The sequence below is a fragment of the Cyclopterus lumpus genome, chromosome 7 (assembly GCF_009769545.1).
Source record: "Cyclopterus lumpus isolate fCycLum1 chromosome 7, fCycLum1.pri, whole genome shotgun sequence".
Taxonomy (NCBI): domain Eukaryota; kingdom Metazoa; phylum Chordata; class Actinopteri; order Perciformes; family Cyclopteridae; genus Cyclopterus; species Cyclopterus lumpus.
Window position 1 is genome coordinate 20,112,874 of NC_046972.1, and position 19,148 is coordinate 20,132,021.

The 19,148-nt window shown below is 43.2% G+C and overlaps 2 protein-coding genes across 8 annotated transcripts in view; one reads left to right on the top strand and one right to left on the bottom strand.

Annotated features, from left to right (window-relative positions):
- LOC117734190 (synaptotagmin-2-like) overlaps nt 1-6,923 on the top strand; it is a 50,920-nt gene extending 43,997 nt beyond the window's left edge. Inside the window, exons 6-11 of the mRNA XM_034538363.1 lie at nt 3,680-3,817; nt 3,977-4,144; nt 4,583-4,750; nt 5,847-5,964; nt 6,315-6,448; nt 6,708-6,923. Coding sequence (XP_034394254.1) covers nt 3,680-3,817; nt 3,977-4,144; nt 4,583-4,750; nt 5,847-5,964; nt 6,315-6,448; nt 6,708-6,923 — 942 coding nt within the window. The remainder of the gene's footprint in view (nt 1-3,679; nt 3,818-3,976; nt 4,145-4,582; nt 4,751-5,846; nt 5,965-6,314; nt 6,449-6,707) is intronic.
- LOC117734187 (protein phosphatase 1 regulatory subunit 12B-like) overlaps nt 1-19,148 on the bottom strand; it is a 57,869-nt gene that overhangs the window by 31,108 nt on the left and 7,613 nt on the right. The window contains exons 7-8 of one of the 7 annotated variants that reach the window (XM_034538356.1): nt 18,457-18,526; nt 13,250-15,441 (exon numbers count right to left, since the gene is read on the bottom strand). The exons of 1 other annotated variant lie outside the window; for it this stretch is intronic. In XM_034538356.1, the coding sequence (XP_034394247.1) occupies nt 18,488-18,526 (39 nt within the window). In that variant the 3' untranslated portion in view covers nt 13,250-15,441; nt 18,457-18,487. Of the gene's footprint in view, nt 1-13,249; nt 15,442-16,612; nt 17,296-18,456; nt 18,530-18,550 lie in introns of those variants that run through there. 5 more of the 7 variants (XM_034538354.1, XM_034538355.1, XM_034538353.1 and 2 more) reach the window with 5 other exon arrangements.

Below are 19,148 nucleotides of genomic sequence, written 5' to 3' on the forward strand. Positions count from 1 at the left end.
AATGTATTTGTCGTTAATGTTATTGTTGCTCTTTCTCTCACTTGTGCTTCGGGGATTTGAGTGGAAAATGACAGGACTCCTTATCGTTACAGGCCAACCATCCTATTCCCAGTCACGAAACAGCAATTATGAAAATTAGTGGTTGGTACAATGCCGTTGTTTTTTTTGGGCCTATAATTATAATTTGATTGATTATTTGACAAAGTACAATAAGAAAAAACATCAAAAAGTGGAGCTATTTTTAAAACCCAACGGCCCTGCTGCACGAGATATGATTGTGCTAATGAGCAGGCTTCTCTATCTGTCATTTTCCTCGCTCCCTACAGTGTAGCTGACTACATTTGCTGTGATTACACTTCTTTGGTGTCTGCTGTGAGTTCAATTTCTTCCTTTGTCTCTGCTCTCCTCCTTCCTGCTTTGTGTCTTATGTGTGCTCCGTGTATCTTGACTGTGGTGGACTTCTTTGCCTACGGTAGGTCTGATAGCACGCGGCGCCCCTATCTGGCCGCTCTGAGTAAGCACAGAGCAGGGTAGGGAGGGGGTGGTGGTGGTGGTGGGGGGGGGGGGCGGGCTGGGCTTGGAGGGGTTGGATTGCAGTGACGATGACAATGAGTGCTATGGCTTCCTTAGTTTTTTTTTTGCAAGCTTATAGGTGCTGCGGGTGCTTGAGGAATCTATGGGAGCGATTTAGCTGCTTCGCAAAATCCACTGAACTGATATGCCGCACAACAACTGCTATGTCTTAAATATCCAGAGATTGCAATTTTTTTTGGCAAAAAAACCCAACAAAAACAGTGCAAAGCAAAGCCGTGTTAAAAAGTGTCTATATGGTTTGATATAAACATGAAACTCATCCTATGGGTGAGCCTTTTGAATGACGAGTGCACTCAGCAACTCACGAGAGTTCACTAACATGCATGTGCAAAGGGGTGAGCTGGATATTTGTCAAATAAATAAGCTGGAACTTTACCTAACTGAGAGCTCTGAGCACGTTTCCACCGCGACGGGCCTCGACTGTGCAAAACCCCCCAAAAAACCCAAAGAAATGGACACAATTGCAAAACAATCTCTCCGCGGAAGACGCATCGACGTGGGTCCGACATTCACATGCCGCACGCCCCACGCGTGCAAACGCGCTCCGAGTTCCACGACAGATAAAGCTGCTTGTGTCTCTTGACAAAGGCCGGCCTATCCCCTTGCAGTAGGTACCATTGAATGGCCACAACTTGACTTGAGAGTAACTTTCCTGGATGACCCATGCTGCTGACATACTAGGTTACAGTCATTGACCCCCCCCCCCCTTCCTCTCTCCCTGAAGCACTTGGGTCCCACTGAGGAGGAATGGTGGGCCAGAATGTCTGCCCACGCTTGACTCGGCCCCATTTCAGTCAACGCAAAGTTAAAGCTACAGTCAACCGGCTGTTTGAACATATATACGTCTTTTATTAAAGAACAACTCAGCACTGAGCTCGCAATTCACCCCATTGAGTTGACCGAAGGGCATGCATTCAGACAAACCACGTCTTTATCTTTGAACCCCCCCCCCCACACACACACACACACTGGAAGTTTGAGAAACAGCTGGGAATTCTCAGTATAGCATGATCCCTCCATGGATGCGTACGTACATCTCACTCAGAACACGTGTACAGACATTTTTGGGCCTTAGAGGTTAAAAAAAAACATAAAAAGCATTACTTTTATCCTTCTTCAGAAATTATGAGGTAATTCATTTGTACATTTGCCATTAGAAAGAAACGTGGATCCTGCATTGTGTGGCCTGGCATGCTTGAATGAAAAGCATTTACGACAATAGAGATAGAGAATGCCACATGTGCAGATATTGTGTGAGAATGTGTGTGTGTGTGTGTGTGTGTGTGTGTGTGAGACAGAGAGAGAGAGAGTGCGTTTTTTCAGCATGCATGAGAGCTTGCATGTAAGCAAACGTGTGTGTGTGTGTGTGTGTGTGTGCGGGTGTACAGTAAAGAGTGGTGTGTAGTGGGTGCGATGGCGTGTGTATTATTTGTGTGTGTGCCCTGTTCCTCTTCCAGCTCATCAGTGAGTAACTGGACCCTCCAGTCTTACGAAGACATCAGTGTTTTTTCAAGAAGACAGCCATAGGAAAGTAGGCCATACCGAGATATTATCCAGCTTCACACACTATCGTAAACGAAAGTTTACTTTAATATTCAGAGCAAATTGCTTTAACTCGATTAGTCACAACGGCCTCTAAAGAGACGGAAAACTGAAGCGTCACCGTGTGCGAGATGTGAAAGCCAGATTGATTTAACTTCTTCGTTTCCGTTATCTGAGGAGCAGTAAACTGCTCATATTGGTTCCGCCATATGATTAAGAATCACAATATCAGCTGTGGGGGAGAAAAAAAAACAGCGGATTCTGGAATAAATTGGGCCATTTGCCAGCAATTCATTGAGCTACGATAATCAGGCCGGAGTTCAATCAGCATTAGCAGAGTACACACATAAACGACACAGCAGACAGCGATATTGTTTGTCAAACATTACATTATCAGTCGGAGTTTGAGAGCTTTTCAGGGAGAGTGTTAGGAATCGCTGCGACAGGAGTTACGATAGGATCACAAATCTCTTCCTCGTAGCTCTCGCCCTTCAGCTCCTCTCAGGAAAGACGCTCTGCTTCTTGTGACGGCTTGTGTTTGAAATGCTGCACACACAGGGGTGGAGAATATAACACAAACTCCTCGCAGTGCAGTGCAACAGAGCGCAATCGCTCTGCAGCAAAAACACTAGTTTGAAGTGTTCCACTTTTTGTGTCAAAAAGACTGAACTTTGTGGTGTTTTCTTTTCTTTTTTTTCTTTTTTTGGGAGAAAATATCCCATGATGTCCTCCAACCTGTTTACTTGTGAATTTGGCTCATCTTTGCTGATGCAGTATTGCTCCCTGTGTGGGATATGCCGGGCACGCATTTTTGTTGACTTTTTTTTTTAACAAGTTAATGTGACTCATTTCGGATGAGTCATTTTTTTTGGGGGGGGGGGGATTTGTGTAGCTGCTTGTGTAGCTGCCGGTCTCACCGCGACGCCGTTCCTTCAAAGTCCCGTTTAATGTTACGTTCACGTTATTTTGTCCATCTCCTGAAATATCACAATCGTCATATTGATTGATTTGAAACGGTTTGATGAGAGAACTTCCAGAGTTTTTTTTTTTGCATGGCTGTTGGTGTTAGATTGTAGTATACTGTAAGGTGTTCCTGTTTTTATGCCCACCCCCTGTATATTGACTGTTTTTATTCTGATGTTTCTCTCTGTTTCTCACTCTCTCTCTCTCTCTCTCTCTCTCTCTCTGAACAATAACACAGAGTTCTCTTAAAAATGGCAAAGACAAACCCCCTCCATCTGACTTTAACACACATGTAATGCTCGTGAGAAAAAAGAAAGAAAGAAGGGAAACAGCAAATGGTGTCACCCAAGAAACAGTGAAATCAAGTCAGGTTGCAACTGTGGTCATCGATGAACAGATTGCACTAGTAAACCGGGGGGAGGGGGGGGAGGGTAAGTGGCAGGTAGGTGCTGTGGCTAACCCGACTGCTGATGCCCGAGGTTTAGTGTTCAGCACAACCGCCACCTCAGAAGCGCCCTTCTCATTCTTCTTCTCCCCCCCCCCCCCCCCCCTCCCTCCCCCGCCGCCTGTCTGTGTGCAGAAACAACAGGACGACGATGACGAAGAAGACGACGTCGAACCCGGACTGACTGGAGACGAGAAGGAGGAGGAAGTGAAGGAGAAAGAAAAGCTCGGGAAGCTGCAGTACTCCATTGATTACGACTTCCAGGAGAACAAGGCAGGAGAACTCGAGTGGTTTATTGAACGTTTTCTTGTTTTGTTTTTTGTTTCCCACGGTTGATTATCAACGACAGCAAACACGAGTAAGAACATGGTGGATGGCGCGTGAGCCGGAGAGACGCTCACCGACTTTTACTTCCTCTTCCTTCCTCCCCAGCTGACTGTGGGAATCCTTCAAGCAGCTGATCTGCTCTCCATGGACAGCGGAGGCACCTCTGACCCCTACGTCAAGGTCTTCGTCCTCCCAGACAAGAAGAAGAAGTACGACACAAAGGTTCACAAGAAAACGCTCAATCCTGTCTTCAATGAGACCTTTACCTTCAAGGTAAGCTGAATCACCCCTTTTCTTATGACTTATTAAACCAACCTGCACAGCTGTTTGATTCCTAGACGGTTCCTGTGGAGGTGAATCGCTCCTCCTTTCTTTCTCGACATCTGCCAGGCCTTTGATTCTGATATTTTTGTTCTCAAATACGTCCGGACAGCAGACGTGTTTTAAGGTGTCTGACAAGGAGAATGTGCTGGGGAATCAGATTAAAGGAGAGGGCCACCTCTGGGGCACCGCTGACACAGCTCTAACAAATTCCGACAACTTTTTCTTTTGTCAAAGTCAGGCTAGTTCTGCCGAAGCTGCAAGTTATTTAGTAAAGCCATTTTAGAGCCCCTCAGGCCAAAGTCACAACCCATGATGCTGTATGGTTCTGATCTGACGCTCCCAGAAACGACACAGATGAGTGAAATGGGATTACCTTATGTCTTCCAGATTCCATTCCAAGAGATGGGAGGAAAGACTCTGGTAATGTCAGTCTATGACTTTGATCGCTTCTCTAAACATGATGTCATCGGAGAGATTAAAACGCCCATGAACACCCTCGACCTGGCAAAGCCAATCGAGGAGTGGAGAGACCTGGACAGCGCAGATCAAGAAGAGGTAAGGAAGAGGTGTCGTGTCGCGTTACTTTGTTACCACGCTGCTGTTTAGGTCCGCTACCTCCACTGATGTACAGTACGTTGGAGAGATGCATGTTTTACTAGATTGATGAGGCCCATGCAAATATCAAAAAGCCTATCATTTATAGTTTTACAACGTGAAAGGGGACGTTCCGAGTGATGAATCTATAGGGAGTTATCACCTGCGTCTGCAGCTCTAATTTACGGAGCTTCCTAATGAGTTTAGGGTCATTATTTTGCTTATTATATAGTATTTTTAATTTCAGCCACAGCAGGCATGTCTAAAAAGCACTGTACACTTCCTGCTCAGCACCAGACAGACAGCAACTAGCTGGTGAACATAATCAATTATTCAACAGCTAATTGGGAGCCAGCTTCTCCTCAGAAGTTGATCAAAAGAAAGCGAATGTGACTTACATTCACCAGATGGCCATCAACAAGACTCCAAATGAATGCTGATGTTGCAACGGCTAGATGTGTAAATAGTGACAATCTAAAAGCAGGCGATAGAAGTCTTCCAAAGTGCATTTCTTCAGACTCTCATCAAAAAAAACTTTATTTTTCATATAGAGCAGCCTGAACAGCTAACTCAGCTGATGATACAAAAATAACCTCAGGCATAAGGCGGACACTTTGTCTGTTTACCAATGAGATTCAGGGGGCTGAAGGACACACCTTTTGTTTGTCTAATCAACTGCACTGCTTCCCGTGATGTGTTTTCACCACTATGCTGCACCCGAATATGAAAAAGGTTTTAATCAACGAAACCTCCCCAGAGAGGAAAGAGGAAATAATCACTCAGTTGCTCGCGGTCTCGGATAAATGTATTAACTTTGAAAAAAGGCCATGAGATGTACATCAGAAAGCTGGTAATTTCCGCTGATAAGACAAAAGCAATGGTGGCAGGAATTATTTGTATTGACGATGTATCTTTAAATTGGGATGCCAAAGAGACAGTTTGTGTATCTGTGTACTGTAGAGCAGAGGAAAGACATACATTCTGCATCCGACCTCCTTTAACTTACTCTCCCCATCCCCCCCCCCTCCCTCCCCTCCGTCCTCCGTCCTCCTCACAGCCGGAGAAGCTGGGTGATATTTGCATCTCTCTGCGTTACGTCCCGACTGCCGGCAAACTCACCATCTGTATCCTGGAGGCCAAGAACCTGAAGAAAATGGACGTGGGAGGACTGTCAGGTACACGCACGGAGCCGAGCATCAGATGTTGCATTTCTTTATCGCGCTTTGACAATAATGCACCACATCAATGTGACATGTGGATGCTTCGCAGTGGGACTGCAGTGAATGCAGGAACGTGCCTGTGAGCGCAGCCATTAGGTCGGTCCTGCTGTGCTCACGTGCTGACGCTGCAGAGCTCGCCATGCACCAGCTCTCGGCTCTCCCCCTCTCGGCTTCAGCATTGGCCCCATCTGTTGGCGCGCTGCAGCACTGCAACCGAAAAAACGTGCACGCGCTCGGCTGCTTCTTCTTCCATCAGCTTCATCACCGTTTCTTGCCTTCTTTCTTTCTTTCTTTTTGTTCTTCAGATCCCTACGTGAAAATTAACCTGCTGCAGAATGGAAAGAAGCTGAAGAAGAAGAAGACGACAGTGAAGAAGAACACTTTGAATCCGTACTACAATGAGTCCTTCAGCTTTGAGATTCCTATTGACCAAATGCAGGTAAGGACATGGACTCTCTTGTTAAAAGCATTGAGGAGCTGGCAGGGATAAAGTGCTGCTCTGAAGGAAGCACCGGTGTAAAAATATAAAATAGTTATTACTAATTACTGTTAAAAGGCACACGTTTACCCAGATCAGGACCACTGAGCCTTATCAAGCAATGTATAATAAATACTATTTGAGTGAAATTCTTTCTGGCCCTCATACCCGTGTGTTCATTGTGGTGTTCTGAACCCCGTTGTGATGCTTTCTCTCCCAGAAAATCCTAGCTGTGATCACAGTGCTGGATTATGACAAGATTGGCAAGAACGATGCCATTGGAAAGATCTTGGTGGGAAGCAAGAGCACGGGGGCCGGGCTGAAACACTGGTCCGACATGCTGGCGAACCCCCGTCGCCCCATCGCCCAGTGGCATCCACTGCAGCCAGAGGAGGAGGTGGATGCCGCCCTCGCAGCGCTGAATGCCAAGAAGTAAACCCCCCCCCCCACCCCCCCTCCCTCCCCTGAACACATCGTCCCCACCTCCACCTTACCCACCCATGCATTTCCCATCATGTCCCCAGGTCCCACATATCAGTGTATATTCCAGAAGAACACCCCGACTGTACATCTGCTCCCTCTGACCCCCTCCCCTCCCCTCCCCCCACACCCCCGCACACACACCTCCACCGCCTCCTCCTCTCCTGCCGCCACCTTTCAAAAGATCCATCGATATCACTGAACATGATGGGAAATATAGTAATAAAAAAAAAAAGAAAAGAAAAGAAAAAAAAGAAGCATCATGTTATATGAAATCATGTCATTGAAAAAAGAAGACAAGTTACAGGATGGACAGATACTCCGTTGATTTCCTTTAGATCTATTTTTGTATTGGGGTTGTGGTTCCATTAATAAAAATACAGAGTAGACTACGAAGACCAGTAAGAGTGCTATATGGGAATCTGGTGATAGAGGGGATAAAACATACATTCACTCATATTGTACTTCTCACCCCTTCCCTTTAGTGACACAGTTTGCTTAGAATAGTGCTTAATAATAAAATGCTTTATACTGCCATATGATAGAGAAATAACACAAGCAGGTCCATTCCTTAGGTGTATTGTGCACCATGTTCCACACCTGCCAGTTGTCATCCTAGATGATTCTGTTAGTTTGAAGTACATTCCTAGAGTTGGGTAGCACGTAGGGATAGGCACATGTCCAGTTACCCACAAACACACTGCCTTTTTGATTAGTTAACCTTTCGTCCATCGTCTCAGGAAAACTGAGAGGAAACTGAAACTCCATGCCTTTTTTTCTAAACGGGTTCTTATTATTCAAATACTCCACGTGACGAAAAATGAAAAGTTGGATTTCAAAAAGCTTGATCGCTTTCTTTGTTTGGTTTTTTCTCGGTAACATAGAGGCTCGCGACTGGTGTCATAGTTGATCCACGAACACGGTACGTTAGGGAACAGGGAGTGGTGGGAATTTTGTTTCAAAGAAAAGAAAAATGGAAAGAAAAAAAGGAGGGGGTATTTGCGTATTTTTTGAGAGTGCAAAAAAAAAGAAAAAAAAAAAAAAAAAGGCGGTGTCTGTCATTTGAACAACAAAAAGCAAGGAAATATCAGAGCGGTTACAACAGAGACTGATTCCAACCACCAATGACATGAGATTTACAAGGTGTCGATTACTGCCTGCAGTCTACCACCTCCCCTCCCAACGCCTCTGATTCTGTATCTCACTTGTTGTGCTACTGCCATTAGTCATGGACTTGATACAAGGGTTTTACTCCAAAGGAATCCCTATAACCGTCTTACAGTCATAAAGGAGACAAGCCTTCAAAGTAACAAAATAAGCAATTTTCAACTACCAGGGACGCCTTCCAGTTAGCGGTGTTGTTCTCTTCATTTCGTCATTTTTTTTTCTATCTCTCTCTCCTTTTATTTATTCAGTTGTGTTTGATTTAACTTCAAATACTTTTATTTCCTCGAGCACTTTAATTCCAAATGTTATGTTTAAGTACCCTCAGAAACCAGAGCTTTAAGTGTTCGTGTTATTTATAACTGCTGGTTTTAAGAAGAAGAAGAAGAAAAAAAAGAGCAGGGGTGTGCATTATGTAAGCGTTTTTTTTGTTGTTGTTGTTGTCGTCGTCGTTGTTGTCGCTTTGTTTTGGATCAGCTTCTTGTGTATGTGTTTTTGATTGTTTGAATATTACGATTCTCACTTGATTGCAAGCATATGGTCTGGAAGAAGGCACTGATCCGTGGGTACGTTATACACAGCTTACCAAACTGTTGAATTGAATTGCACTACTGGGTATTATTATGTTCTGTGGTAATTTGACACTGTTTTTTTCAATCCGTGTAGATTTCTTTTATTAATCATAAAATGTTGTGAGATTGAATTTTTTTCGTGCCGGAGAGCTCTCCTCAATATATATCTAGACGGACTCCTCTGAAAGGTAAAGAGACACGTTACGATCTAATGCTCCCCGTCTCCTTCACAGAATGTAATTGGCCGAGTGCATTTGTAAATTATTATTCTGTTGAATAGAGGAATTATGAGGTCGACCTTTTACTTACCAAACTGTTGTTTGACCCAAACTCATCAACCCTGAATAAATTGGTGAATTCCTAATAGCTATTTAAAATCCTGCTCCTCCGAGTCGGCCTGCAGGTCCAGTTCATTTAAATCAGTGCTGATCCGTGAGCTCCAACAGCAGGAAGTACCCATTGACTGTGGGCAAGAAAATGCAAAGTCAATGTAAATCAAATGTAGACGGTACTACAATGTTTTGGGAATTTAATGAATGTTGGCTCTTGTATCTTTCTCTGTTGGAAATTGTGAATTTTTATTTTTTTATGACCAACGTAGGACCATGTTCAAATTTCGTTCCGTTTTTTCTTCTCACATAGTTTTGTTTTCCTCTGTTGATGAAGCAGCACTAAAGAAAAGGCAACATGGAAGCAATCAAGCAACCCATTGGTGTGTAGTTTTGCCTATATACATAGTTCATACGCGTTGATACTGCATGTTTATACAAAATACTGTACATAGGAGCATGTTTTAGAGACGAAGCAAAAATATCTTGTGTACGTAAATGGGTGTCATTTGTCATTTTAATAACACAAACGAAGGGAGAAGAAGAAAAAAAGACGCACTGTATATTTTATAAATGAAACAAATGTGTATTTATTTTCCATGAAGGGTCATTGGAGAGAATGTCATACAAATATTAGAGTACTATTACTAATAAGAACCTTTCCACGCCTGAAAAATCTTAAAAGCAAGTGTGTCGTCCAGTACTGTGTGTGAGTTCATGTAGGATGAAAATGTAGCCGCATGCTTGCTATATACTTCCTTGTGATCAACATTTTTATTTTGATGCCATTTATCTGCCATGTTGTTTCAGCACTTATTTGAAGGCCAATGTTTGACTTATTTTGGGATTTTATTGCTATTGCTTTTCACATTTTTTTTTAAATTTTTTAACATGTTTTCTTTTTTCTTACGTTTGGGATGAGGGGGTCTCCAAGTCTATAATATGACTTTTTTTCTAACACATTTAGCACGGTGTTATTCTGGAATAATTTGTTAGAAAGAAGATTGAATATTTCTGCGATCTGTAGTTGGATTGTAGGAGTTGTTATTTGTGCCAGTAGGGAAGTCTGTTGGATCATATCATTGTATGAAATGAATTTCCAGAGGCCAAAAGATGAATAATCCCATTCAAGTGGACACAAAATGACTTGGAAATCCCTTCTTCTCTCTTTTCTTTACTTGGACTTTTTTTTTTTTTTGTGGATTTTTCACTACAGTATTTAAATGACCTGAAAACCTTCACGGCTGTGTCTCTTTTACTGTGTTTATTATACAATACGTGTACGTGTATACAAGACAAATGAATAAGATAAAAACTAAAGCCATAAAACTCGAGCACTATCGCTGAGTAGCTAGTTTATTTATGAAGAAAAAAAAAAAATCTTGACATGTCTTCATTTTTCTTGGCCAGTGTGTTTCTCTTTCACATTCCGTTCAGAGGTTATTTGTTCATCAAGAGGGCAAAAATCCACTTTTCTGTAAATGTGAGCTTTGAGAACAGTTGTGAGTTTAATAGAGTGAGTGTGTCTTTTTCTACTTTCAAAGCTGTTGACGTCCTTGTTTCATAGAGGTAGCGAATTTATAGTATTGTGATTAGTATCGTATATGCCTCGTTTTGATAGTATAAATAATAGATATAAAATCACTTTAGGTTCTCAATAATAACGCTAAAGTTAAAGTATATATATATATATATATATATAAAGAGAGAGAGAGAGAGTGTGTGTTCTTTTCTTGGGCTGAGTGCAATTTATGAACCAAACTGGGTCCCTATTGGAGTTCCTCTTCTTCTGGTTTAACAGCAGACTGTACTAGTGCATGTACATGTACATGCGCAATCAATAACACACTGCTGGTGATCACGCTGATGTTTTTTTGTTTTTGTTTGGTTTGTTTAGCATATTGCTCAGGCAACAAAACAACGGAGTTAGAGATCCAACAATCGTATCGCAAAAAAAAGAAAAAAAGAGAGAAACTTAAAACAGTGGCTACCCAAGTTTTAGGCCTAAATCCCTCCCATAGAACTATGCATGGATTTATGATTTCCACAGACAAATGGCAGAACGTATATATATATACAAATATGGAATCACGTATAATGTCACGTGCATTATACGCCATTGAAGGAGTTGTTCCAAGTTTCGGGACATGCGCTTATTTGTCTTCTTGCAGAGAGATGAGAAGATCCACACCACTCTCATATCTGTGCACTAAATAGGAAGCTGGAGGCAGGAGACGGCTAGCTTAGCTTAGCATAAAGACTGGAAACGGGGGGGGGGGGAACAGCTAACCTATAGCTCTGTCTGTGTTGGTGTTAAGCTAAACGTTTCCTGGCTCCGGCTTCGTTCCTAAAAGACAGAGTGGTATCAATCTTCAATTATCGACAAGAAGGCGAATACAATTTCCCCCAAAATATTGAACTAATCCTTTAAGTTTACTTCAGTCGAAGTAAACCATCTATCAATCCTGGCAACAATCTTCAATGTGATGTGCAAACGCTGCACATCGTCTAAAGCAATATTATAGTTATTTACTGTCCGGTTATTGTTACCGATCGTGACCAAATGATGCACTGAGAACAATTCAAAATACAAGATTTCTGTGCGTTTTTCACAAAATACTGCCAGTACCTGCTCACAGCTGCCTGTGTTTTCGTCAACGCTGTTCGAATACACACATAAAACAAGCCAAAATGACAAAATGGAAACACATCAGATGATGAGGCAACAACGTGACTATACAGGTCAATTTATAGCACATTTAGGGAGGTTTGTTTTCCTTTTTACTGCTCGGGTCACTGCAGTCTCATGACGTCCAAGTTCTATGGGGGAACCGGGAGCTGTGTTTGTGGGATAAATAGATATAAAGTGTAGGCCCTTTAGCAGACGTGGTGCAAATAACACCGCGCTGGAATTCATAAATACAAGAAACAGTACAGGTCTGCATGCAACGGGACCCATTACTCATTCCTAAATGTACATCTTTGTGTGTAAGACCGTAATACTCAAACAATCTTAGTTCTATTTTAAAATATGGGGGTTGTTCTGTTTGGCTCCTGGCTGTGTTGATGTACAATACCTTATGCACAACTGCGGCTGAAACTGTGAGCTCTTTCAGCTGTGCAGACGCAGTTTTTAAGAGCACCGTTCACAGAAATAGCTTCTTTTTTTTTTTTTCTTCTTTTTTTTTTTTAAGCTCTTGTCGTTTTCTGTTTGTCTATTTAACAAACGCTGGGATTTAAAAAGGGAAAACATCCAAAGTTCAGTAGATCATTCACGCCACCTGTCGAAAAATGCGTTGCGACACCTCTCAGCGGGTAGAGACGCCGCTTTGAAACATGTTGTCTTGTCTCCTCTATTACTCGCTGTACTTCTTCTTTGTATTCTTGTGCATACGTGTAATCACTCCCCCCCCTGTCCTTATTCGTTTACCGTGATGTATACTTCTAATGTAGAACGTAGGACTGTGTTTTGAATCGATGCCAGAATCACATATTTGTATTATTTTTTTTTTATATTTCCGTTAGTGTCTCTGTCCTTGTTTATGTGTAACCAGCTATGTACCGTCAGCATCCGTATGCTGAATAGGAAGCAGGCTCGTCGACTTCTCCACTGAATCGGCTTTTGCTGAGCATAAAGATTGCCGGCCTTCATGTTTACATGGATATACCGTAAACTGCCAAACATGCAGGACCGTACCAAACTCCTCCACCCCTTGAGCGCTTAGTCCTCCCTGATGCAACTGTATTCTCTAAGACTCTTTTTTCTTCCTTTTTTGAGTTTTTTTTTCCTTTTTTCGTTTCCTCCTCCCCTCTTTCTCTTCTTCTTCATCATCTTTTAAAGAGTCGGAGGACAGTCAGGTCGTGTCCTCTAGCTGTGTTTCTTCGTGTCTAGTGTCGTGGTGCGCGTGTTCATGTCAGTACTTGTGCCTACTGTGGATCGCATGCTTTAGCCCTTGACTGGACACAAACGTTGCTCACAAACTCCTCTGGACCCTTATGTGGACAAACGTTGGGGATCCTTATAAAGTTATCAAGGGAACCAAATAACTTATTACAAATTTATCATATGTGTTACCAGTTCTGTAAAAAAACAAATAGGAAATAAAGGCCTTTTAATTACCATGATTTGTTTGTGTTCAATACGCATTAAGTGTTCCTAATGATCTCATCTCTCTGCCTGTGATGCATAAAACATTAAGGTCACACTGAGACACATCTCCGCTCCTTTACAGTTTATTAAGCAAAGTGAGTAAACCGGTGTGTGCGCGTATTAAGCCGTCATCAAAACATTACAGACATTTTCAATACGAGATGCGGCATACTTTTAATACGTCTGCGGCATGTGTGGAAGTACATTGGGAGTAAATGACTGGATGTGATGAAAGATAACTTTGCCGTCGCAGCTTGTGGCCGCATTGGTTGGACTCCCAACGCCCTCCGCATTGCTCAAGGGATACATGAAACCCTGGGGACTCCGGTCAACTCGTCCATAACTCGAAGAGAAGACAGATGCCGACGTCGTTCGTCCCCCCGGCAGCAACACTACAGCTAAAAGGAACATAATAACAAGCCGAGTCTGGCAGTCTTACACGTTAAATATGATCTATAACACACCGTTTTTCAACCAGGTGACCTTTTTAGAATAAAGTGACGGTGAGCTCCATGAAGAAGCACTCTTAAGGCAGCGGCCTCGTTCATGGTTTTTAGTCGTACTAACGTTTCACATTTTTCAAAACATTTGGTGGCAATTTTACTATCATGCAACACAATGCAGTAGCAGCAGTAATTATGGCCTCAATGACCAAAACCTAAAAAAATTGGATTTATTGCAGGGCTGTAGTATTGAATTGCATTAGATGTAGCCAGGTATACCGACAGTAATAAACTGCATCGTCTCTGCAACTACATTTGGGCAATAATTAATTTGATTTAACTTAATCTATCGTGACAATATCAAAACACATAACTGTTAACTTTAAAATCTATGTAATCTACACCACAAATAATGAAACGTGCTGGCAACAGTTTATACCTCAGATCCTTGGGATTGTGCTTGATATTTATTCATTATTAAATCACACAATATTGTGGGGGCTAAAATGTCAGCGGAGTTCTCTACCAGTGGAAGATTTTGGCATTTGTGTTTTTTTCATCACCAAATAGAAAGATGGCCAAGAAGATGACCCCGAAACAAATTGCTGTATTCCATTGAAAATGTAGTAAACAAAGTATAAAGATTAGAACGAAGAAATGCATAAATAAATAAATATATCTCTATTACAGAAGAAATGACACTTTCTGTTACAGACACTGAGCTGCAAAATCCTCTGCTACTGAAAATCACACAAGGAAATAATAAACATTATAATGGAAACTAAAACCAGTAAAGAAAGACACAACATATGGTCGGTTACAGTTATTATCCTAAAAAAAAAAAAAAAAATGGAAATGTCATGAAGAACACATCAAACCAATTAGAATAATTTTGCTAGAGGGAAGTTTTGTGTCAACAGTTTATAGAAATTGGATTTCTGAAATTCTAATTAAGAAGCGTTGTGAGGTGAGCAGGTGCAGCTGAGTGACAAAGACCTGAGAAAATGGTCAATCAAGGCAAAAACATACCAAAAATATGTATCTTATTAAGCCCTAAGATCTTTTAAAAATGATTTACTTCATAACACATTTTAGATTAAAAAATGTTATACAAACTATTTTTGCCAAATATCCATGAGAAGATGTTACAGCAATTCTGTTGCTCCTCAGATGCCTTGGTGGATCCATATTATTTTTGCTTCTGGCACTGCAGCACCGGTTTGATTGGGCCTCATATTACATTTGTGCTCATATATTCTGATTTAAATTACAACGATCATATCTCCGTGCCAAAGTGGCTCTCTTCTTTCACAATTAGGACAACATTGAAATGTTGTTTTTTTGCAGCGGACGATGTCCCAGCAAACGTGACGTCTCGACGTGAAGTGTGGTTATAAAATTAGAAACGGTACCTTCATGCAAACCCTGCCTTGACAAACTATTCAAACAGTACAAACTGGTCTCTATTTGGTTAATGTGAACACAACTAATCACGCAGTAACAACTGTTGTACCTCCATCATCATCATCATCATCATCATCAGACTGAAAAACTCTTTAACGCTCTCTCCTGGGAGCTTCCCAAGTCCCAAAAGGAATTTATTATCGTCAAAGCAGCCATCGTTCGTCACTCAGGGAGAAGTCACGACTCGGGACACCGTGGGAGATTGAAACCCGATCGTCAGGGTCGGAGCGTCCACGGACACAGAACAGGAGCTTCAGACATCTTTTCATTTGGACAGTTTGCTGATGACTCGAATGAGAGCCCCGTTCTCATCCTTGAGCCTCTGGTTGTCTGACTTGAGCTCTGTTAAGACCTGGGGCAGCAGGAAGGAAACAGTATGTATTATATGAGAACATGACTATAAATAGTATATAATATATGTTCCACGGTGTTTGGATACTGTGACGTTTGCCATTTAAACAATGACACGATATCTACAATCACCACGAAACGACAAGCGGACTAAAAGTTGTCTTTCGGTCAAAGTTTGAGGCCAAAACAATAAAAACATGCTTCGCGGTACTTTTTTTTTTTTCCATGCAAGTGACGAGTGACTCGGGCGATGCGCTGCACACACGTGAAAAGTGAAAGAGACCAACGTCAAAGAGAGAGGAACTGAGAGAGGGTCAATTTCCTAAATCTAGGTCATGTCTCTCATGAGGAGCGATGACTAAAAATAACCCCCCTCTTTGCCAAAGTATTTCCCCTCCACTGGAGACAAACAACAAGCCTGTGACACACTACTGAAGACTGGTGAATGAGCAAAGCCCCATGGCAACATGTTCACGACCTGTTGTAAATCACATGCTTAGAGACCCTTTTCTTTTGTAGTTTAGCTTGTTTTTCCATAACCAAAATTCCTGTATATAAATCCCATCCTCATGGATGGCAATGCCCTGCGCTAATATTTTTTGGGGGGGGTAAAAAACACGAACTGAAACGCACCCAGTGGCCCAGGACTCATTTTGAATGCTAATGAACTCACACGTTTCATTTCCTCTTGGAAAGTTGAAGAGAATGGCTTTTTTTCTTTCTTTTCTTGGCAAACAACTTTGCATTGATTACACAGCACATTACACAAGTTGACAGTAGCAAGATCGATAGCCACTAGAAACATGTTTATCCTTTATGGTATTGACTGTTGCCGTCAACGTTTTATTCGGATGATAACCACGTGAAGCCCCAAACTACACTTCAAAAGGAGGGTTACGTAAAATGCTTTCAAATGCTTTCACATAACCACATAAAGGAGATTGGGTTAAAAGAGTGCAAAGGAAGATATATTGCAGTGTAAAGGGGGGGGGGGGGGGGGGGGGGAGTGAGCATCTGGAGGGTGCAGGACCTGCCTGAGAGGAACACAGCAGAAGACGAGGCACCAGAAGTAGAGAGGAGTTATGTGTATCTGAGAAGTGAAGAGGAGGAGGAGGAGGAGGAGGAGGAGGAGGAGGAGGAGGAGGAGGAGGAGGGGGGGGGGGGGGGGGGGGGACAGATGATGTCAGAGGATCAGAGGTCCTCTGTCTCCGGCATGGAGGCCGTCTCAGAGAGGCGGGCGAGGACACGCAGCATGGCTCTGTTCTCAGCCAGGAGACACTCGTTCACCCTCCGCAAGGTCCGGACCTGAGCCAGAGCGGGGCAAGCCTGCACAGAGGAGGAGAGAGATACAGAGAGGGGGCCGCCAGAGAAAGCATGCAGAGGGGGAGGGGGGGGGGGGCATGTGCAAAGGAGGACTCATACAGAGACTGTGCACGGATCCACTCACCCACACGGACAGAGGGAAAGAACAACAGATCTGACGGACTCATCAGCAAAACTTATGTAAACGAATGTTTACACGACGGGGAGATTTTGAGAAGGAAAAAGAAAAAAAAGGTGCAACAAGCAGAGGAAGCCAGTTCTCGTTGGGCTCGTGCCCATCAAACCTGGGCGGCGTGTGGAGAACGGCGAGTGGTCGAAGCGTTATATGCATAGCTTTGCAGAGGATAGGGATTTAAAAAAAGAAAAGCCTAAAAATTAAATTCTACTGTTTCAAACATAGCACCGGAGCCTTGCCAGTTTTGAGTCAAAGGAAAAGAAATGATTCATTTCCTCTTCTTCTCTTCTTGGCCTGACTTTTTGAGGTGAACCTCAATGTGGTCCAACAGAAAACATCTGTGGTTTGACGCGATTCCTGAGGGCAAACCACACACACACACACACACACACACACACACACACATACACACACGCACACACACACACACACGCACAGGGCACTTGTAGTGTGTCAGGCTACCCAAACACAAGTGTGTAAATGTGAACATGTCCAAGGTTGAGGTTTATGGAGGACATCCAGCTGCTTCTTGCAACACCAACACACATTCATGAAAGACATTTGAAGCTATCGCCCGTGTTTGTTTATGCATATAATGCTCTCTCTCTTGCTATCGGAAAACAAGAAGGTGCAGTTTCTGGAGAGGTGCCCTTAGCGGGAGAGAGAGAGAGAGAGAGAGAGAGAGAGAGAGAGAGAGGAGAAGGACAGAGTGAGGCGAGAATGCCTCGTGTTTGAATTAATTAATTACAGTGTCTTAAAATTGAGCTCTTTGATATTAAATTAGATCTAACCAAACTCTCCAGCCTTGCAGATAATTCAACACAGTTCATATGAATTAAGTGTCAGAGGAATAATTCAGCTTTCCGTATGAAATGTGAGACCCGGGAAAGTAATCAGACACGAGTGCAGATACTATTCCAAAAGGGAAAACAAGGACACAGAGAGCTATTGATGAGAAGCACCTGAAACCAGGCCCGGTGTACTCCACACCAGCAGGATCAGACCTGAAGGAGGTCTAATCCAACCTGTGCCTCTCTACTGGATATGAAGCCGCATGCCTACGTGCACCATCTATAGGGAAGGGGTGTCATAGATTTTGCAATGTTGACTCGTCTGTCAGCTGCAGAGAGTGTCACAACCGCAGTCATTTTAATAGCTCGACGGCAGCATTTGTAACACTCACACAAGGTGGTGCACGTGTTAAAATGACAGCGGCTGTAACTGGAAGACAAACGCTGTCGTTTGTCGATCTGCGAGTGTTGCTGCCATCTCTCCTTTCCGGTAGGTGGCGTAGGTTGGCACTAATCCGGCACAGACTTGCTGGCAACTTGCTAAACGTGAACAAGTGACTTAGTGAGTGAGTGAGTGAGTGAGTGAACAACTAACTTCCTGGCGTCCCTGTGCCCGTGTACATAGCGTGATGTATAGATGTGCGTCCACACGTGTAAACATGCCCAGAGTCTCCGACGTGACAGGCAAGGTGTCAATCACTTCTCCGCTTCGTAGCGACACACTCACCATCCCCCCTTTTCCCTGAGACAACCTGCTCTCAGGGCTGGTACCCGCAGCGGAACCGCAGCGGGGCGTCCTGCTGAGGGAACCACGACAACGAGGAGGGTCAAACATTTGCTGCTGACATACCACACTGCTGTATGCGTTCTATTTATAGCGTCCCCTGTCACTGCCTGCATATTATACGCTCTCAGACCCCGAACCGTGATTTTTTTATCTGTTGAGAAAGATAGCACTGCCATTACAATCACATTGTTATCCTATTGTGTCATTTGTGATTGCTCGCACTCACACACACACACACACACACACACAGTCTGAAATCTCTCTGCTGCTCGACCCCGTTTTGCTTTGTGAAGCAGAATACGCACAGTGCAGTGCAGGAATGTCTCACAAAAGCAGGTATTTTGCTCTTGGATGGGGTTTGGTATTCAGCTAGAACTAGGTCACCATGTTCACCCCAACAGTGGGATAAGTGGAGCAGGGGAGCAGCAGCACAGGCTCCTCCTCAGCCTGGCAGGAAGTGGCCCAGCAGAACACTGTGGGTAATGAGCCCGAAGCATTAACCTTCCCTCTCTCCTTGACTTCAAACCCACCTGGTGAACAACTACCCTGGAGTGAATGTGTTGGCGATATATGTGTGTGTGTTTTGCTCTGTGAAAACACTTTAGGCGTGCTTGATTTAGCATGGGTAACAG